This window comes from Artemia sp. Qi Xiang Cuo, chromosome 11, assembly GCF_049724085.1.
Source record: "Artemia sp. Qi Xiang Cuo chromosome 11, ASM4972408v1, whole genome shotgun sequence".
NCBI lineage: Eukaryota > Metazoa > Arthropoda > Branchiopoda > Anostraca > Artemiidae > Artemia > Artemia sp. Qi Xiang Cuo.
The window spans coordinates 30068418-30091607 of NC_142804.1; the positions used below are offsets into that span (position 1 = coordinate 30068418).

The window sequence follows — 23190 nt, forward strand, 5'->3', positions numbered from 1 at the left end:
AAAAATCGAGTAAATTTCCTCAGGCTTGTTGCCTTTGATGAGTAATACTAAACTTAATAAAATTTATATATTTAGAATCAGCATTATAAACACATTCTTTTGATACATTTATTGACATCAAAATTCCGTTTTTAAAAGTTTCGATTACTATTGAGCCGTATCGCTTGTTTTTTTATTGTTTTTTTTTTATTACGTATATGTTATTACGTATATGAGGGGGTTCTGCCCTTAGTCAATACCAAGCTCTTTACGTTAAAAGTTAAAAAAAAAATTGATTCACAAACCCCTGAATCACAAAGGCCGTTTAATGAGAATAGATAGCTCTTTTGAAAGCACTAAAAAAAAACTGTAGCTTAAAGAGCGAGGTCTTGACTTGGAGGAGAACCCCCTCACATACGTTATAATTTCTGTTCGTTTTAAGTTCTAATATTCCTTCTTACATTTCAGTTGAAAAAACTTGGTTTTTTTTTATTTAATTTCTGATTGTTTTTTAAATAATGCTTGGAAATCCGGCGCCCCCTTCATAGACATTTCCCTTACCCCAATGAAACATCCTCCACGGACATATGCTCCAGAGTAACTCCCTCCTCTAGCCCCCCTCCAGAAAAAATCCTTCCTGAAAATGGTTGTATACTTCCCAATAACCAATAAATAATGCTGGCAAGTCCGGCGCCCCCTTCATGGCGATTTCCCTTCCCCCATGAAAACTTCCTTCATGAACAGATCCTCCAACATAACCCCCGACCCACCCTTCCCTCCCACTAGCAGAAAAAAACCTCCTGAAAACTTCTGTATACTTCCGAATAACCAATACTATATGTTAACATTGGGTAAAGTTCATATCTTTTAGCCCTCCCTCTGGGTACTTCGGGTGATTAAGTCATCCCAAAAGACATATTTATCAAATTTTCGACCATGCTGAACAAAATGGCTATCTCAAAATTTTTATCGGGTGACTTTGGTAAAAAAATAAGCGTGGGAGGGGGCCTAGTTGCCCTCTATTTTTTTGGGTCACTTAAAAAGGGCACTAGAACTTTTAATTTCCGTTCCAATGAGCCCTCCTACGATATTCTAGGACCATTGGGTCGATACGATCACCCCTGGGGAAAAAAAAAAACAAAAAACAAACAAAAAAACAAATAAACACGCATCCGTGATCTTTCTTCTGGCAAAAAATGCAAAAATCCACATTTTTGTAGATAGGAGCTTGAAAACTCTACAGTAGGGTTCTCTGATACGCTGAATATGATGGTGTGATTTTCATTAAGGTTCTATAAATTTTAGGGGGTCTTTCCTCCTTTTTTTGAAAATCAGCCAAATTTTCTCAGCCGCGTAACTTTTGATGAGTTGCTTTAAACATGATGAAAGTTATATATTTGAAATCAGCATTAAAATCTGATTCTTTTGATATATCTATTGGCATCAAAAACCCGTTTTCTAGAGTTTCGGTTACCATTGAGCCGGGTCGCTCCTTACTTACAGTTCGTTACCACGAACTGTTTGATCACATCTAATTTCGAAAACAGACACAATTCCTTTAAATAATCCAATGAGCTATCTAGACCTTGACAATTCCACGATAACAAATTCAGTCCACTGGGTCCTGAAAACACATTATTAATTTCAATAAGACATTTATAATATGCTTTAGGGAGTACCTCACAAAAATCTTGATCTAGATCCCTATGGAGAATACTACCTTGTAAATCCTGAAAAATTAGCAAATCTCTCTCAAGTGATCTCAATCTTTTCAAATCAAAAACTAGAATAATAACCATTCATCGAAGGGGTAGCGAGAGAACGGCGAAACAAAACTACAACGTTACCAATTAATGTTCATGGTTCACACCAAATCGAAGACAGGCCGGCCGTAAAAAGAAAATAATCCTGAACAAAAGATTAAAAAAACAAAGTACAGAAAAATGGAACAGAAAATAAAAACAAAAAGAAAAACACATTAAGACACAAAGAAATTCCGCCACAATAATAAGCGCATCCATTCAACAACATAGGACCCTACTACCACCTACTCATTTATCCTTTAAACTAAAATCAAAAAAATCTACTCTTAAATAAACAAACAAACAAAAACAAAACATCTTTTCTTTTCATAAGCTAAACTTTTCATAATTTTTTTTTCTAAGCAACCAAACATATACAAAACCAAAAAAAACGTAAACAAAACATAAAAAACAAAAACTATCAAATCAATCATTCCTTAGGGCCCCTGGGAGCCGCAGAGGGGGGAAGTCCATACGCTAATTCATCAATCGACTCATCGCAAGTCAATCAATCAATCAATCATTTTATTAATACTAAACTATATTACAGACGTAAAGAAAAATTATTTAGCCCATGAAGCTTGGCTTGTTGTGGGCCTTACAATACAATAATAAAGTACTAAGACAACCATAAATATTTCTCTAAATCAAACAATATATATGAAATAAAGATTAAAGAGAATAAACAATACCATACAATAAAAAAAAAAAAAAAAAAAAAAAAAAAAAAAAAGAATAACGATATATAAGGGAAAAATACAAAAGGAGAAACACTAGGAAAAGAGAAAACAGGGAAAATAAACGAAGGAGAGAGAAATTACTAAACTGGAAATACACGACGAATAACTGCCTTTGCAGACAGAAATAACGGGACATCCGGTGAGATTGAATTCCATAATTGAATTGATTTATAAACAAGAGACCTCTGGGCTGCTGTAGATGAACGTTTGGGCAAAATAAATCTACGAGAAGAACTATGTAGAAAAGTAGAGTACCTACCTGAGCCTGTCCTTGAAAAAAATTGCTGTAGAGGCGGTGGAAGTGTACCTAGAAAAGCAGAATGCGCTAAATAAAGATTACTTTTACTCACAATACGATCCAGCGGAGCTATTCCAGTATCATTATAGAGATCAGAGGAAGGGTAAAGCCGAGGGAGAAGAAAAGTAGCCTTCACTGCCCTATTTTGGGCTCTTTGAAGTGAGCAGAGAAGAGATTTACTAGTATTACCCCAGACAGAGCAGCAATAAGAAAGGTAAGGATATATAAAAGCATAATAAAGAGAAAGCATAACATCTGGGGGAAGAAATGAGTTAACCCGGTGCAACATTGAAGACTGCCGGAAGATGAGGGAACGGGTGTGAGTTATTTGAGGCTTAAAAGAGAGAAAACAGTCAAGATACACACAAAGAAATTTCACCATAGCAGCTTGCGGTATAACATCATTCCCATAAGTAAGGATGATTGACTCCCTTACATCTCTCATACGATAAGGGGTCCTGAAATGTACAATGGCACTTTTTTGGCTGTTGAGAGTCATACCACTTGACCAGCACCAATCTTTTACTTTATCAAGAAGACCTTGAGCTAGGGAAGTGGCAGATGGCAAGTCCACTGCAGCAATGACAAATTTTCTGTCGTCATCAAAAAGAATAGGGTGCACAAGGGAATGAAGACCATCAACAAGATCATTAAAGTAAATTAAACACAAAAAGTGTCCAAGCATAGAGCCTTGTGGGACACCCTTCAATATAGGCAAAGTAGTGGAAGAAGTACCATTAACCGAAACATACTGAGATCTTCCCGACAGATAAGACCTTAACCATTCTAGTGGGACTCCATGTACTCCAAATGAAGATAGTTTAGACAAAAGAACAGAGTGGTCAACCATATCAAAGGCCTTTGAAAAGTAAAAAAATAGACCCAAAACACACAAGCCCTTGTCCAGATTAACACGCACAAACTCTGTTGCATCTGAAAGTGCATACGAGGTAGAGAAAGTGGGATGAAAACCATACTGATGGTTAGTTATGAGAGAATTTCCTGCAGTCGTGTTAGTACTAAAAACAAATGAAGAGAGTCTACAATACACTACTCTTTCAACAACCTTAGAGATGACAGGAAGAAGAGAAATGGGTCTATAATTTGAAATAAGAGATGAATCACCTTTTTTATGTAAAGGTAAAACATTAGCAACTTTAAATAAATGAGGGAAAACACCAGAAGAAAGAGAGAGGTTAGTTATGTGTGAGATGGGGTTAGAAACAAACTGACCATTTTTTTTTAAGAACATTATTACTCAAACCAAAACCATCAACTGAACGGCTACTTGGAAGCTGGGAAATAATACTATAAATCTCAATATCACTGCATGGGGAAAGGAAAAATGACTTTTCTGCTATGGGAAAACTACTATACTCTATTCTTGGGTTGAATGGGAACTGAAGTAAACTTTACTTTTCGACCACCCGGTCGTTCAAACTGGAGATACGGTGGCACTGTATTAGATACCCGTGACGTAATACTGATCGAACTAAGACGCGATTTATTTTAATACAGTCTTTTACTTTCCTCTGTCATCGAAAGTGGGGCATCATCCCTCACATGAATATTTTGCTGGTTTCGCATCACTTTTTCCTTAAGCTTTTTTCCATTCCTGAGAATTTCGATCTTATTCTCACTGTTGCTTACATTAACCTTGAAATATCTCTTGTCCTTTTTAATCTCAATAACCGAAAACTGTGGTATCACTGGTAAAGCCAAACCGTCTGTACATAACTCAGTAAACATTCCTTAAGCCTGATCCTCGTCTTCACAAACTGCGTTCCATACTATCACATTATTTTCCGTCGGTTGATATTCTGTAGCCCTAATCCTACCAGACATACGCAAAGTCTTTTCTTTGTAGTGCTTCACTTCTGTTTGCAGGTTAACCACTTGAGTTTTCAGCATAGAAACTTCATTTCCCACAGCAGTCACACGTGAGCTCGACCCCAAAAGTTCTGTCCGTAAAGCCATTTGCTCCGATTCTATTGCTTGTATTTTATTTTCTAGTGTAGTAAATCGCTGATCGATCGAATGGACCGAGTTACGAGTATCTCGCAAAATGTCCATCAATTTCGAAAAATCCTCTGACAAGGTCTGTAATGAGGCCGGAGTTTTTGCTGACTCGTGAGTAATTTCAGACGCATTGGGGGTGCTTGTCGTCATATTCTCACTTAACAAAGCCTCATCCTGACAACTCCTCTTATTCTTATTCCTAACCATTTTGATGTTGGAAATAATAACAAAATTGTATAAGCAAAACTGTCTTACCGGAAAAAGCACCAAATCTTTACCCACGTTGGTGCGAACGTGCAATAATCTTAGCCGTTAGGGACGGCAAACACCTTAATCCACCTTCAATTGAATTCAAGATCCAAATCTTCTTTCTGCGCATCAACTGGTCACAGCAAATATTCCTTCAGACAGCAATGTATATCCTCAATAAACCTCTATTATTTTGCAAAAATTTTCCTCTGATCACAGCACACAGAGTTTAGCATTAATCAAACTATATTCATTTCGTGACGTCACTCACAGAGCAGGTGATAGCAAGCGCCTAGAGATGTTAACCGGCTGATAGCTGATTCATTACGAATCAGATATCATATTAATGATAGCTGATTCGTATTAACCTATGAGTGAAAATTTGGCCGACCCATCCTCTACTTTTTCTAAAACCGCACTGTTCATCTCTTAAAACTTTGTCAACGGCATCTCTCAGTCTAAAAAGTATCATATTACTAAGTAATTTGCTACCTACGGAGACGAAACTAACGCCTCGATAATTACCACACTCACTTTTATCACCTTTCTTATAAAGTGGCTTAATTAAGGTTTTCCTAAAATCATTAGGTACTTCCCCTTTTAAAAAATCTTATTCATAATCTTCAGTAACTTATTTCTAACCTCAAAGCCACCATATTCAAGAAACTCATTTACCACCCTATCAGCACCTGGAGCCTCATTATTTCTGTACTGTCGCTAATTCTTCCTCACAAAATAAATCGTCCTTCACATCCAATGTATCACAAACTTTTTCATTTTCCTCTATATCTTTTTCTGCAACTCTTTCTTGGTTTAGCAAATTCCCAAAACGTTCTGCCCATCTCTCTTTAATTCTTTCTTTATCACTAATTGTGCCCCCGTCCCTATATTTAACTGGGCCAAGTCCGGATTAACTACTCCCTCTCAATTTATTAACATACCAGTACAATATTTTACTATTATATCGTCAAGCTGCATTTTCCAGATCCTCGGCAATTTATTCATGGCCTCCACTTCACACCTCCTTAGTTCATATTCTAATGCTTTCTTTAAATTTCTTTTTTTCATATGATCTATCACTCAGATAATTCTTGTACAAGTCCTTTATCCTTTCTATTAAACATAAATTTTTTTTTACTAATATTCTTAGCTGCAGTCCTAGCTTTCTTCCCTAAGATACCTTCAGCAACTTCACAAATTATTTTTATAAAATTATTCCAACCATCTTCAACATTATCAAATTTTAAACTCTCAAGTTCAGTATTCAGCTGTTCGTGGAAAGTTTCTCTCAAATTCTCATCCTGGAGTCTACCAACATCATAAGTTCCCGGGAGGTAATTACCCTTCCGAAATTTCAGCTTTAAATTAACCCTTGTCACTAGTAGTTGGTCTTAACTTTTAACATCAATAACATCACTCCTATATACCCTAGCATCTTGTATTGATCCTGCCAGTCTTCGGTTTACTATAACACAATCAGTAAGGTTTGCTATCTTACCATCACGTGCATACCATGTTAACTTATGAGCCATTTTATGACCTAACACCGTATTGGTTATAACTAGATTGTTATACCTACAAAATTGCAAAAGTCTGTATCCATTACTGTTTTCCATACCATCTATCTAGGATACCATCTATCCCTATTTCTACCGACCTGGGCGTTAAAATCTCAAACATCATATTTCTACCTGGGACCCTGTCAATTTGCTCCTGTAGCTAAGCAAAATTCATCTGAGTCACTAGTATCTCTGTCAGTTGGTTCTACATGGGCATATACTATATAACTGATACCCTGAACTTTTTAGTCATAAAATGAGCAATTAGTATTTTATTATTAATACCTTCCCAGCCTAAGCAAGACTTAACAGCTTCCTTATTCATCATGAGCTATACTTCCTGTCTTTGTACCCCATCCTTCCTGCCTGAGTAAACAAATTCTATATCACCTAATTTCATGCTTCCTACCCCTGTGATATGAGTTTCTGAAATTCCTAATAAGCCCAGTTCGAATCGTCTGATGACAATCCCCCGCAGCCCTCGGGGCAAGGGTTGTATTTTATGCCCTGAAGGGCATATACGGTTTTTATAGATAGGGTAGTCGTATAAACTTCGATGCGGGCTCACTGGATTGGTAATCAGAATTCTAGTACTCTTTTTAAGATTCAAAGCGATTGAAGGACGGTTAACCCCTCCCCACATACACACTCCTCGTATTTTCCCAAACTGCATCTGATAGAAATTTTGAGATGGTCATTTGTTGTCGTAGAAACTTCAAAAAAGCCTTATTTAATTACAAATTGAAAGCGACTTTTTTAATGGTCAAAAGTGATTGGAGGCCAACAAGTCCCCCTCACGCCCATCAATTCCCAAAACACATCTAATCAAAATCTTGAGACAGCCATTTTGTTTAGCGTAGTTGAAAGATCTGGAAATTAAGTCTTTGAGGGTGACACCCCTTCCCCCCAGAGCCCTCATTGCAAAGGTTATAAGTTATGGAAAAGGTGGTTGTATAAACTCTGGAGGGGGCTCATTGGATTGGAAATCAGATATTCTAGTTCCCTTTTTTAAGAGTCAAGGTGATCAGGGCAGGCACCCCCCCCCCCCGTACGTCGTATTTTCCAAAAATGCATCCGATAAAAATTTTGAGATAGCCACTTGTTCAAAAATAGTCCAAAGATAACACAATAAGGCCTTTGGGGTGGAGAGAATACCCCAGAGTCAGGGGGTAAGGGATGTAAGTTAAGCCTCAGGGGCATATAAGGATTCTATGGAAGGGGTGGTCGTGTGAACTTTAGAAGAGGCTCATTTGATTTGAAATGTATAGTTCTAGTTCTCTTTTAACAGTCAAACATGATGGAGAGCAACTAGCCCCCCTCCTTGACATCCTCTTTTCCCAAAACCCATTCAGTTGAAATTGTGAGATAACCATTTTGTTACCAATAGTCCAAAAATCATATAACAATGTATTTGGGGTGGACACAATCCCTCAGAGCCCATGGGCAAGGGTTGTAAGTAATGCCGAGGGCATATAAGATTTTTATGGAACGGGTATTTGTATAAGCTTTGGATCGGATGGAGCTCACTTGATTGGAAGTTGGAAGTTTTAGGGCTCTTTTTAAGAGTCAAAAGTGATTGGAGGGACGTACGCCCCCCTCCCCATCCCAAGACTATCATTCCCCAAAACACATCTGATCGAAATTTTAAGAGAGTTATTTTGTTTAGCATTGGTGAAAGGTTCAGTAATTATGTCTCTGGGGATGTCAGCCTCCCCACAGTCCTCAGGACAAGGGCCCCGAGTAAGGCAATTCGTTCATTGTTTACACATAGTATATGTTATTGAGAAAGGTATGCAAGTTTGAACTTTACTTTCCAAGAAGACGAGGGGTATTAAGGTGACCCTTTCAGAGAATGTTGAGGGGAGTTTTGAATTAAATCAAAACACGTTATGTGTATACATAAGGGTACAACTCAGGAATAACTAAGTATATTAATTTGGAATATTCAGGAAATAATAAGTGAGATAATCAGAAAGTCAATATTTGCATGCTATCAATACTACTACACTACTACTACCACACTACTCCATTTACAGTATTGAGGGGAAATTTGAACGAAATCAAAAGAAACTAAGTGCATGCATATTGTCAAAATAGCATATCTCAAGAATTGATTTGGGTATTAAGCTGGAACTTTCAGAGAATGCTTAAAGGGAAATATCGTCTCACCAAAGGGCAATGTGCAAACTAGTGCTACATTTAATACTACTACTACTACTACTTCTATTGCAACTACTTGTAGGGCTAAGAGCACTGAGATGAAAATTTCAAGAAGCATATGAACATACAGGTTATCAAGATAACATATCAGCAATGTCATAGCAACGGCTAATTGTATTAAGTTGAAACTTCCATGACTTGATGAGAGAAATTTTCAACTGACGAAAATGCAACAGGTTAATACTACTGCTGCTAGTAGTACTACTGCTATTCAATACTGTTACTAGTAATATCAATGCTACTACTATGACTACTATTACAACTATGCCTTAGGGCATGGAGGTAAAATTTTTAAGGGGGAAGATGAACTGAATCAGAACACGCCTTCTGTGAGCAGGTTGCCAAAAGGGTGTAACAGCAATATCTTGGGAACAGTTTGGTGTGTGAAGTTGAAACTAACAGGGCATGTTGTGAGGGATGTTGAACTAACCAAAAGAATATATTTGCATCCTAATACTACTGCTTCTTCTCATACCACTGCTACTGGTACTATTATTACTTCATCTATTATAATTACAACGACTCGGCTATTTTTTGTAATTTCTGTTCGTTTTGAGTTTCATTTATTTATTGATAGTGACTTGTAGTAGTTTTACACTTGGAAGATTATTTTACTTTATTTTTGCTCATTCTTGGTTTAATGGAGCTATTTACAAGTTTCAAAAAACTTGTTTTGTGGATTTTTTTTTAATTAATACTCTATAAGTACTGACTCAGTACCCTGGAAAAAAGAAAAGAAAAAGGAAAGAAGGTAACACATCGGTGCTACCTTGTTTTTCTTGTTGTTCAAGGTGGGCCAAAGACGATTTTAGTCACGTACTTTTATTTCGATCCACTACTTTTTTTAAGGGATTTCAAGGTCTTTTTCCAAATCCCCGAGAATCCTTTTTCGCCATAAACTTTTACAGTTAAATTAAACTTATTTATTACTGAATTACCTTTAAATGAGAAATTTTTTCTCTACACAGTTTATTTTTTTTCAAACACGCTTTTCAGTCTTCGGTTACAATACAGGGCGTTAATCCGCAAAAATATAGAGGAAAAGGGTAAAATGCGTTTTTCTATCAATTTTTGCTGTTTATAGATTTCGTTTCAATGAAAATACTAAACAAAGGTATTTTTAAAATTCTACAGAAAGGGGCAAAAAAAAACCTCACTCTGTTTGACGCACCTGTTACTATACACGGTAACTTCCTCTCTTCTAGGTTGCCGCTACTGCTGCGACAATTATTTTCACCCACTTCCCCGCACCTTGGGTAACATACCCTTTAACGGCTCAAAATATTTTTATATATCCACCTTTATGTGAGTACAAGTTTCTTCATACTGAGACTTGCTTAGACTTGGCAACTCCCACACCGGTTGGCGAATAAGGTGACAACGGTGCCTCTCCCCGACGACATCTGAAGAGCTTGTGGCTACAGGTGGGGCAAAGATGTACCCGCCAGCGTAGCTTCCCTTTCTAGGCATCAGCCAAGCGACGCTTTTTGCCGTCCACGCCTTATAATGCCGGGGGGAACCCAACATCAAACACCATGAAGGAGTCTGCCAGTGCCCATATGGCCACAAAACCGCCATCTACTAATTCGAATTCTCTCAACTATGAATGGCTGCTTTGTTTCTTACACATGAAGGTGTCTGTAATCCAATCAGACCCATCGATAGCCAGAATGCACTGGAGGCAATTACTTTCAAAAATTTAGTTTGATTGTTTTTATCGATAAAGTCATAAAACATTATAAAGAGAATATAACAATGTTACTAATAAACCTCTGTTTAAAGCGTTTATAAATCACAGGCAGCGCAGTAGCGCTGCCTTAGTGAAGAATGATGTTGGAACAATGTGTTATTATTTTTTTTTTACCAGGGCACTTTGTATAGAAGGAATTGTCATAGAAACTTCGAAAAGGGCTCGTTCGATTAGAAATTGAATTGACTGTTTAAAAGGGCTAGTGCCCTTTTTAACAGTCAAAAATAATTGGGGAGCAACCAACCCCCGCCCACGCCCATCATTTGCCAAACACGTCCAGTCAAAACTTTGAGATTACCATTTTGTTCAGCGAAGGTTGAAAGATCCAAAAATTTGATCCGTCTTTGAGGACGACCCCCCCCCAACCCACAGGACAAGGGCTTCAAGTTATGCTCTGTGGGACATATAAGGTTCTTATAGAAAGGTGGTCGTATAAGCTTCGGAGGGGGATCATTGGATTGTTAATCAGAAGTTATTGTGCCCTTTTTAAGAGCAAAAGTGATCGGAGGGCAGCTAACCCCCTCCACACACACACACACGTCGTATTTTCCCAAAATGCATCCAATTGAAATTTTAAGATAGTCATTTATTCAAAATAGTCCAAAGATCATATAACAAGGCTTTTTTTGGATTGAAACAAATCCCCAGAGCCTGGTGGTAATAGTTGTAAGTTATGTCTCGGGGACATTTAAGGTTGTTATGAAATGGATGGTCTTATAAACTTTAAAGGAGTCTCATTTGGTTGAAAATTGGAAGTTCTAGTTCCCTCTTAAGAGTCAAAAATGACGTAGGGCAACTAGTCCCCTCGAATACCCTTTTTTCCACCAAACGCATCTGATTGAAATTGTGAGATAGCCATTTTGTTCAAAATAGTTTAAAGTCCATTGTCTATTGAAAATGTGAGATAACCACTTTGTTCAAAATAGTCCTAAGAACACATAACAATGCCTCTAGGGTTGGCACAACCCCAGAGCCCTGGGGCAAGGGTTGTAACTTACGCCCTGGGGGCATATAAGGTTTTTATGGGATGGCTGGTCGTATAGACTTCAGACGGGGCTCATTTGATTTGAAATTGGAAGTTATAGTGCCTTTTTTAAGAGTCAAAAGTAATTTGACAGCAATTTTGTTCAGCATAGTTGAAAGGTCTGGAAGTTTTGTCTTTGAAGATGACAACCATCCCACAGCCCTCAGGGTATGGGTTGTAAGTTATATACTGGGGGCATATAAAGTTTTATAGAAAGGATGGTCGTATTCACTTCAGAGGGGCTCATTGGATTAATAATCATAAGTTTTAGTGTCCTTTTTAAAAGTCATAGTAATCAGAGGGCAGCTACCCCCCCCCACATGTTGCGTTTTCTCGGAATGCCTCCAACAGAATTTTTGAGATAGTTTTTTTTATTTCAAAATAGTCCAAAGATAATACAACAAGGTTTTTGGGGTTGTTCAAACCACCAGAGCCTGGGGGCAAGGGTTCTAAGTTATACCCCTAGGGCATTTACGGTTTTTATGCAAGGGATGGTTGTATAAACTTTAGAGGTGGCTCATTTGGTTCAAAATTGGAAGTTCTAGTTCTATTTTCAAAGTCAAAAGTGATAGAAATCAACTAGGCCCTCCTCTAACTACCCCTCTTTTCAAAAAACTCATCTGATTGAAATATCCAAAGTGCAAATTATGTTCTGGTCTTGAGAAGGCATAGGGGTTGTGAGCCCTGATCATGTTAATTCCTGCTGGTTTTGAGTTTGACTCTGTTATTTATTATAATTTATGTTCGTTTTGGGTGTCATTTAGTTATTGATGCTAATTTGTGGCAGTTTTACGCTTGGTAGATTATTTGATTCTATTTTTGCCCATTTTTAGGTTTAATGGAGTTCTTAACTTTTCCTTGAAAAGCCTATTTTGTGGGAAAAGTTTTTTTCAACTCAAGTAATGAACAGATTAAAGATCAGTGCGAGTTTTTCTTTGATTCCTGGTTTATGCATAAACTTGTTTTAATTTATCGAAAGTTTAGTTATATATTCATGTTTTCATATTAAGACGCAAAAAACAAAGGTAACAAGTATTAATTAAAGATAATTACCCTTATATAGCCTCAATTTCGGGTTTGTTTCTGAAGGTCATTTTTTATCATGTTTAATCCAAACTTTAACAATGGCAAACAACCACACCTCTTCTTGGGAATTTTGAATTTATTACCTTGTTATTATGAATTGCAAAACCTTTAAAAAATGTATGCAAAATTTAATTTTTAATTCATCTCTGTTAAATCAAATTTTGTCCTTTAAACAATAGTTTAATTATTTTTTACATTAACGACATAAAATAATTTTTTTTTCCTCCTTTCCTTTTTTATTTTCATAAGTAAAGAGGTTGAAAGTACTGCTTTCTAAAGCCTACAAACCTTACCCAGAGAACAAAGCCGTCTTCAGAGGGGGGGGGATCCGGGGTTGGATCCCCCCGAAATTTTGGTGCAACTTGTAAAAGCTTGACCCAAATACATAAACACACACTGTTGATGTGTTTCTTAAAGTTTATTATTGTCCTCCTCCCAAACTAAATCCTGGATGCGTCCTTGCCTGAGAATCTTGTAAGCTTTAGAATTGAGCATTCCATTGGAGCCATTTTAGGCTCTATAGAATTGCTAATTGTTGTGATTCAAATTGAGTCTAACGTCATTTCTAAGTATAAGTGGAGACATGATTTTTCTTAAATGGAATGACTTTTCAACACACTGTAGAACGGGGTCAGCACCAGACAATTTTTTGGGGCCCAAAAAACTACTATGAACAGTTTTGTGTTTACCACCTTTCTCGCGGTTTAATACATTCTCAAATCCCAACAGAAGTTGTTTGAAATAATACAAAAGAGAGAAATTTACAATTTGGAAGTGAAGGAAGATTCATTTTCCAAGGAGGATATAGGAACAGTATTGTACTAGCAAGATGAAAAATTAATAAAGCCTCAGGAACTGATAGATTGTCAAATGAGTTTTTGAAATTTGAATTGGAGATCAGTTAGAGATAAGATACTGAAAATTATGAATATAATCTTTGACTAAGGGGAAGTACATAAGGATTTTATGAAAACATTAATTAAGCCCCTCTTTAAGTGTGTAGTAATTAGCTCGATTTCTATGGGAAGTAAATTAGTTAGCATGGCGATCCTTATTGGACTAAGAGATGCCGTAGAGAAGTCCGTGAGGGGAGAACAATGTGGTTTTAGAAGGGAAAAGAAACGTGAACCAAATTTTCATTCCTTGATTAATTGAGAAAAGACGTCTTTAGTCCTCAGCTTTATAGATTATGAACAGGCTTTTGATCCAGTAAATAGGCAATTTTAGTGGATGTCCTATTCTTGTATGGTATTCCAGATAAACAAATTAAGGAGGTTAGTGCTATGTACAGGAATAACATCGTTAAGATAGGAAGTGGGGTTAGTATCTGCTTAAACGAGAAAACGTAGGCTTGACTTACTTGACTTAAGGCTCCTGCCGAGGGTTTTGCGTAGAGAACGATGAGACTAGGCGCCTCCAGGTTGACCTATCGCTTGCCAGGATCGCAGCTTCTTCCACCGGGATGTGGGCTTGGGTGAGGAATTCATCGGCTTTGTCTTTCCACCTAGTGGGTGGGCGTCCTCTGGGTCGCTTCCATCCGTGTAGGGTGGGGTTGAAGTCGAATGCGACCCGTGCTGGGGCGTCGCGTGGCATGCGAAGGAGGTGGCCGTACCACTGAACAGTACGCTGGGCGAGCTGCGTCGAGAAAGGAGTTTGAGCCGTACGTGATAGGAGAGTCTGGTTGCTAACCAAGTCAGTCCAGTGAAGTCTTTCGATTCTTTGGAGATTTTTCGTCTGAGCGACATCGACGGCACTGAGGATAGATTTGGCAGCTGGCCACGTCTCCGCTCCATACAGCAGGAGAAAACGTAGGACAAAGAAGAAAAACTCGGTAGTTTACAGCCAGTAGAAAAAGAAGGAAAGGGCTTCTTCTCTTTTACATTGTTTTCTTTTTTTCGGTTTTTTGTTTTAATGTTGCCCTTCGGAGTTTTATCTGCTTTTTATCTTTGTTTTTGCACTGAAAACAGCTGAGCGAAATCCTTGACCGAAATATTTGCGTTTTCTTTCTTTTTTACTGGCTGCAACTTCCCTAGTTTTTCTTCGAACATTTTCTTGTTTTCAACATTTTCTCGTCTGTTTCTACGCTTACGTTTTCTCGTCTGTCATGCTTAGCTAATGTGGTCCCAAAAATTAATTTTGGTGCTGAATGAGGAGTTAAGCAGGATTGCATCCTATTCTCGTTTACATTATTTTGATGAAATCTTGTCCTAAAGAGAGCAGCAAAGGCTATATGAGATCTTCGCATCAAATAGGACATTAAAATTTTCCCTAGATTTAAATTATGCAAATAATTTGGGTATCCTAGATAAAGATATTAGGTAAACTTATAGATTTGAGGTGATCTTTAGAGTTCAGGTTGTAAGAATATGTTTGAAAGTCGCTTAGACTAGGAATAAAAAAAGGTGAAGAGGTGATATTAGGTAACAAAGAAATCATTCACTTACCAATAGCTTCACTTACCAGGGTAATTTTATTAGAAAGAAGGAGGACGCAGCAAAGATGTAAAAGGTAGAATGGCCAAGACGCAGTTTTTCTTTGCAGTTGAAAAAAGTTTGGAAGAACAGACAGGTAATTTTAGAAAAAGTTTGGAAGCATGTGAACTAAGATTATATTATTGGAAGCCATGACGATGATATTGACCAATTATGGCTGTGAAGCGTGGGTGCCCCAAATGGCTAGGGAAGATACGTTAGACGACTCCGGAGGAATTATTCCAAGAGAGTTTTAACATGGGCTGTTTCCAGGGAAATTACCCGGTTTTATCAACCCCCCCCCCCCTAAAAAAAAATTTCTACGAACCGTAAATCAGTAAAAAACAATGTACGTAAAACAATGTTGCTAACAGGGATCTTGAAAATTACTGAACTATTGCATTTATACTTCATGTGCTGCAAAACCAAATATGAGATTACGCTTTTAGTCAATTCCTGCGAGCAAAGAGGTTAACCGTTACAAGTTTGGCTGTTCAGTCACTTCGATGTATTGCTTTGTGAAGTGGAAGGACATTTATAAAATGACAAAGAATTGTAATATTTTCTTTTCTTCACGTTTAAGCGAACAAGGATTGGTATTTTAGATACTAACGTTAGCAAATCATCTGATGATTGCTCATGTCCTTGTGGGCTTGCAAGATACAGAAACGGTCTCTAACGCTTCTGGACCCTATCCTTCCGATATTCATACAATCACTGTACTTTACAGCCCTGTAAAGTCTTTTGCTTGTGTTCCAAACAATATTAATCGCGTTTTAAATAAATCGTAATATTTGATGTAGTGTCTAAACTTCGTCTTCTACAGAGCCCTTGAGCTCCAGACGTCTCCCAGTAACCCAATATCTTATTAAAATAAAGTTGGAAGATCAGTTGAATTGACTGGCTCGTTTCAGCTGGCTGTCCTACTCTACTACTGAGGACGCTTTTTTTCAGATTTTCTACTTATTTTTCCTCCGAAATAACTGGCTTAAGGTAACCATAAGCGCTTAGCCAACCTTGTCAGCAAACCCCTAAGAAGCTATAAGGACGCAATTGAATACTACAAAAGTCACCAGCAGTTTCAAAAAAATTACACTGTCACGGGAGACAGTTTCACTTCTATTTTGGAGAAAAAGGCAGGATATCCTAATCAGTCAGTTAGACACATTAAGGAAAGCGTAGGTTAAAAATCGTCAAAAGGTGAGGCGAATTATTGAGGCTTTTATATTCTGCAGGACGCAACATTTTTCCCTTTGGGTTAGGAAAGATTCCTGCTCCAACTCAATCAGAGACCCAGAGCCACCTCATAATGATGGCAACCTCTGAGTTCTTCTGCGACTGAGGCTAAAACACGGTGACAAAAGTCTAACGAAACGTCTTCTTTGGAAGGCCAGAAATTCCAAATATATTTCTCCAACTATTCAGGATGATATGATGGCCGCGCCTGGAGAGAGTCTTCAGAAATCTATTGTCAAAAAAATAAGCTCAAGTCCTTTCTTTTCGGCACTTGCTGACAAAAATTCGGATGCTTCCAATATTGAGCAGCTATCGGTTTGTGTACGCTACACCTCTGCTAGAAACCTTCATGAGGGTCTTATTGGATTTGTATCCGTTACTTATTTAACTGGAAAAGCTTCGTTAGTGCTTCAGTATCTTGAAAGCCTTGGGCATAATCTGCAAAAGATAGTTGGCTAGGACTATGATGGAGCTGCAGAAATAAGCATTCATCTTAGGGAGTTCAGATAGTTATATGCGAACAGTATCCGAAGGTACTTCATGTGCACTGTAGTGCACAGTCTCAACCTGGTCATTTTTTCGGTTTGTTCGATTCAAGCTTTTAAGCCAGTCTTTAGAACCTTACCTCAAGAATGCAACTTATACAGTGCTTCGCCACTCAGAATAAAGAATATGAAAGAAAAAGAAAAATTAAAGAACCGCTACTGGATTCACAAAAACAGAATCTGATTGGAATATACAAAAAAAGATGGGTCAAGTGCCAACATTCAGTTATGAGCTTAAACAGCCTATTTCCCGTCCTCTCGAAGCTCTTTGGGAGAATAGGAATGTAGAAACGTCAGCAAAAGCGTTGCAGTTGCTGGATACCATGAACTAATCTGAGTTTTTGATGTATCTGCATGTGGCAAAAGAACTTTCCTGCCTGACGCTTCCATTATTTAAGGATTTTCAGTTAGAAACTGTGATTTGACTACAATTGCATATATGTCAAGACTGGCCTTTCCAGAACAACATAGGTGCTTGAAAATGCTTTTATCACTAGGCTTAGTAGTTTGACAATACCTTAGGACTTGAAATAACTCGTCCTAGGACGAGGAGTGGAAGCAGTGATCCTGCTGATCCTTATCTGCTTGCTCACTATAAAAACTCTCTATTTATTCTTTTTCTGCATTAGTTCCTATCACAGCTGAAACAACATTTTGAATTTAACTAGAATAATTTGTCATATCTCAGTGTACTCGGCCCTTAAGATTATTTCTATTAATCCCAAGATCTCGAAACAGAGCCTTTGCTTGAGTTATATGTCGATGTTCTACACAAGGCAGACTGCTTGAAGCAAGAGGTTAAGCTTTCAGTCTACGCTTATGAAGAATGCAGAGCAAATATGTAAATATTTGTGATCACAGAAAGGCCTGCTTAAGCTCTGTATTCTCTTAAAGAATACGAATCTTCCTTTGTCCCAAATACTTGTCTTCTTTTTGCCGGTCTTGCGACGATGCCCGTAACCACTGCTACTCCTGAAACAAGCTTCTTCACACGCATAGCTCAGAAAATCAACAGGACAAGAAAGGCTGAGTGGTTTAGCCCAGCTCACCTCCATAGGGAACATTGATATCTGATGATAAAAGGTAATAGACATTGTTGCAGGGAAGAAAATTTTTGCAGGTGCTCGTTTTGATTTCGTTTTATTAAAACTTTCTGTACTGGACTCTACAGAAACTTTTGGTCGATTTTATGAATTAATAATTTATATAAATACTTGGTTTGCTTGTACTTACTTAGACTTAGGTCTTCCCCCGCCGGCTGGCGCATAAGGCGACACCGATGCCGATCCTTCTCAAGGCATTTTCTCAGTGTTGTCTTCTGTCGCGCACGTCATCTGATGCCAGAAGGAACCCAACACCACACATCGTGAGGTAGGTGGCGCTCCCCCATCCGCACTGTGTGACCCCAATATTGCCATCGGTTAGTCACAATTCTATCGATCACGAGCGGCTGCTTTGTCTTTTCACGTATAGAGGCGGTAGTGATCTTATCAGTCCACTGGATACCAAGGATACGCCGAAGACAGATGTTCTCAAAACCCTGTATTCGCTTTTCCAGCTGCTTAGTCAACGCCCAAGATTCGCAGCCGTACATTAGTACGGAGAGGACGTTACTATTGAAAGGCAGGAGCTTGAGCTGTAGGAAGTATGCTGGGTTCCTCCAAGCATTTCTTAGTTTATTGAAGGCGCTTCCTACGCATGCAATCCGTGTGGTAATTTCCCGCTCAAGGCTACCATCATATTTAATGACACTACCAATGTACTTGAACTCTTCAACCTCCTCTAGTACATCAGATCTAATTTTAAGCGGTGGGGCAGGTAGGGTATTGACGCTGTTTTGTATGACTTTTGTTTTCCGTGTACTGATTGGCAGACCAAATCGCCCAGCCATACCAGAGTGAAAAGCGACATTATTCTGTAGCTCCTCTCTTAAATGAGATAGGAAGGTTATATCATCAGCAAAACACCGTCACAGAATGTGCAGTTTGGGTTCAGCTGAATTCCACCTCTGAAATTACATTTTTGAAGTACGTAGTCGATGAGAATAGAAAACAACACTGGAGAGAGGATACATCCTTAGCGGACACTTGACTTCACAATGAACCATTCGGTAGGTTCCCCATCATCAGTCCGTACAGCACATAACTGATTCTCGTATAGCCTGACAATCATACAAACAATTTTGTTGGGGAATCCATAATACCGAAGTATTTTCCATAGTGAGTCTCTGTGGACCGAGTCAACCGCTTTCAAAAAGTCAATAAAAGCAACAATAATCTCAGTCTGCCATTCGTTTGCTTCTCCTATGAGCACCCTCAAACATTTTTTGCTTGTACAGCAAAAAAAAAAGAAAAAAGATTGTCCCTTAATGATACAAAAGTATTCACAATGGTGGCGTCCTCGTTCGCAAGACAGACTGCCGGTGTCTCAAGCTAGGAGCCCAGGCTTAATCTTATTAGAGATCGTTAGGCAAAATCTACGGGGAGTTATTCTTTTGGCTAAGTGAATTTACTAAGAACTAGTGATGCAGGTACGTACACAGAATTTATTTTGGTTACCCAAGTTCGAAAAACGTAAAAAAGAATAGATGCCATGAAAAACCTCAAAAATACAGAGGAAAATAACTATTTTTAGTTTCAGTTATCTATATTTAAAAACAAAATACATAACTTACATTAACATTCCTGCCAGGAAAGCACAATCCTGCCCAAGTGCCAGCATCAATAATATGCAAATAATGGCCATGAATGTTGTTTATTTCATAAGAACTGGATTGGAAACTTTGAAAAGACTCTGCATGAATAAGAAATGACAGTTTTCAAGGGACTTTAGAGGTTTTATTCCCAAGGTTTCGGGAACCCGTGTCCATGCTGAGAACCATTTTTTTTCTCTAGTTAAAAATTGTTTAGCTTCCAGGTGAAATCCATCTCTTTAAATATTGGCAAATCCAACTCAATATACCTAACTGTTCTTCAGTTAGGTTTTGTTCCCAAGTTTGAGCCGTCCTAGTCGAGTGGTTAGTATGCTAGACTTGAAATCCTTTGTCCGTGAGGACAGGGTCCGAGTCCTGGTGCTGCTGGTTATTTGGCTTAATACGGCAGTCAGTGGCGTGACTCTGTAAACTCAGCCAGTGTTGAACCAGCTCTAAATGGGTACCTGTAAAAATACTGGGGGAAAACACGGGAAGCGTCGGATGATTTGCCCCCAACCACGCATTGCACTCCCGTTCGAAGGCAGGAGAACTATTTAAGCAGTATTGCCAACCCCTGCTCTTTCAGTATTTGGCACAATTTCTACAAAATAAAATACCACTGCTGCTATAACTGCAGCAAACTCCTCAAAACGTTGAGACACCTGAGGTCGTTGATCATAATCTCATTCTGGTATAAATTGGGACTTCCTGTTTTTATCTTTCCTGTTTTTTGCGACTTGATAAAAGTAATCAAGGGATTTCGTCTTTGCGTACCAGAGAAATGTCTCTTGAAAACGTTTAGCATATCCTCTGATTCATTTTTTTTAGACCTTCTTTCGTTCAGGAGTTAAAAATAAGATAATAAAAAATTTATTAAACAGACATTGACTCCGAAAAATGAATCTATTATCAACTAGCAAAAAGTAAAAAAAAGGTTTATAAAGTTCAACGACGGGTACTTGCATGGTCACTATAAAAGCTTTCGTTTAAATAATAAGGACTTTGACCTTTAGCTTCCCTCTCTTTTGCACTCCCAGGCAGATTAAATTCCCTTCTCCAGCGGTTTGTCCAGTAAAGCTGACCCTCCTCTGGAAATTTCTCGTGAACACGATCTTCCCGACATATAATTCCACACGCTACTAATCCACCAATTAAAGTCAGAAATCCAAAAACAAGCATAAAGACACCAAGGTACCTAAAATGTGAAAAATGGCCATTAAAACGCCGAATCTTCAGAATTGCGAATAGTACAGCTAACATCTTTTTTGCAACTTAGGATAGATGCAATTCAAACTATGTTTATAGTCACATAGGCTTTTATTTTCATTTAGCATACAAACCCATTTAAACACATTATTCATAGAGAAGACAGCTATTTTCAAACAGTTCGTGGTAACGAACTGTAAGTAAGGGGCGACCCGACTCAATAGTAACCGAGACTCTAAAAAAAGAAATTTTGATACCAATAGATATTAAAAAAAAATCGCCTTTTTATATTGATTTCAAATATATAAATTTCATTAAGTTTAGTTTTACCCGTCAAAGGTTACGAGCCTTAGAAAATTTTCATGATTTCCAAAAAAGGGGGAAACACCCCCTAAAAGTCAAGTGATCTTAATGAAAACTGCACCATCAGATTCAGCGTATCAGAGAACCCTGTTGTATAGGTTTCAAGCTTCTATCTGCAAAAATGTGGAATTTTTTATTTTTTGCCAGAAGATAGATCACGGATGCGTGGTTATCTGTTTGTTTTTTGTTTTTTTTTGTTTTTTTTCCCAGGGGTGATCGTATTTACCCAGTGATCCTAGAATACCGGGAGAGGGCTCATTCGAACGGAAATTAAAAGTTCTAGCACCATTTTAAAGTGACCAAAAAATTCGAGGAAAAATAAACCCCTTCTCACGCCCCTTTTTCCCAAAATCGTCTGTTCAAAATTTTGAGATAGCCATTTTGTTCATTATAGTTGAAAGGCCCAATATATATGCCTTCGGGTATAACATGACCCCCCCCCCACAGCCCCAGGGAAAAGGTCTTTAAGTTTTAAATTTGCCCATTATTTGGCAATAGTATTTGTTATTGAGATGTATGTATACATTTTCGGGTGTTGGGGGGGACAAATTTTCTGATGGGGGTTTTTCCACGGGGGGATTTTCCATAGGGAGTGAACTTGTCCAGAGTGAATTTGCCAGAATTCTTATACAATTCTTTTTTGTATGTCTTGCTTTCTCTTTTCCGTCTCAATTTTACGCGTGGAGTGGTTAAGAGTAATTGTCCAGGGTAAATCTATACCGGGATCGAATTGTCTAGGGGATATTTCCGTGGAGACGGGGTTTCTCCGTGGATGTGGGGCCAGATTTCCCGGCATTAAAAAAAAATCATTTTAATCATTAAAAAAAAAATCAGAAATTAAACAAAAAAAATGTTTTTTCAGCTGAAAGTAAGGAGCAACATTAAAACTTAAAACGAACAGAAATTATTACGTATATAAAGGGAGTTGCCCCTCCTCGACACCTCGCTCTTTACGACATATTGGTCAATATGTCCCAATTCTTTAATAATGAATCCTGAAATACAAGGGTCGTTTAATTAGAACAATAAGACGATTTTTTTGAATTCCTATAAGACTTTAGCGCAAAGACCGAGGTGTTGAGGAGGGGGCAACCTCCTTTATATGCGTAGTAATATCCTTTAGTTTTAAGTTTTAATGGGCTCCTTACTTTCAGTTGAAAAAAACCTGTTTTATTTTTTGTATTTAAATCTCCTAAAGATCCAGAATATACAGGATATTCATGACAATACAGAAAACAACCATAATGGATACGTTCATAGAAATTATGTCGGATGCATTTTTTCAGAGGAGGTGGGAAGAATTTACATAAGCAGAGATAGAAACTACGATTTTTTGTCAAAATTGTACATTACAGGGGATATTGGAGAGCCATGGGATTTGGGGTAGGGGAGGGGATGATTGTGTTATTCTAAAGGGTCCCATGGTTACGTACTAGAATAATGAAGCTTCACCCAGCCAATTTTTTTCATCCTCGTAAATAAGAAATTTTGATCATCCTCGAAACTTAAAAAAAACAGTTTTAATAACAATTAATACATAAAAAAGAGAGGTGTTTAATGCTGATTCCATATATATAATATTCAATAAATTTAAAGTTACCCATCCAAATTGACGAGCCTAAGAAAATTTACCCTATTTTTGAAAAAGCACCTCCAAAAACTCAAAATGATCTTAATGAAAATCAAACAGTTCATGGTAACGAACTGTAAGTAAAGAGCGACCCGGCTCTATGGTAATCGAAACTCTAGAAAACGGGTTTTCGATACCAATAGATACATCAAAAGAATCAGATTTCAATGCTGATTTAAAATATATAACTTTCATCAAGTTTAGTCCAACCCATCAAAAGTGATGCGCCTTAGAAAATTCGGCTGATTTTCGAAAAAAGGGGGAAAGACCCCCCTAAACGTTATAGAACCTTGATGAAAATCACACCATCATATTCAGCGT

At 37.8% G+C, this 23190-nt stretch overlaps 1 protein-coding gene across 1 annotated transcript in view; it reads right to left on the reverse strand.

Annotated features, from left to right (window-relative positions):
- Positions 1-20544: 20544 nt before the first annotated feature.
- The window catches only part of LOC148946860 (uncharacterized), a 77408-nt gene continuing 74762 nt past the window's right edge, over positions 20545-23190 (reverse strand). The window contains exon 5 of the mRNA XM_089097168.1: positions 20545-20865. Within this exon, the coding sequence (XP_088953294.1) occupies positions 20616-20865 (250 nt within the window). The 3' untranslated portion in view covers positions 20545-20615. The remainder of the gene's footprint in view (positions 20866-23190) is intronic.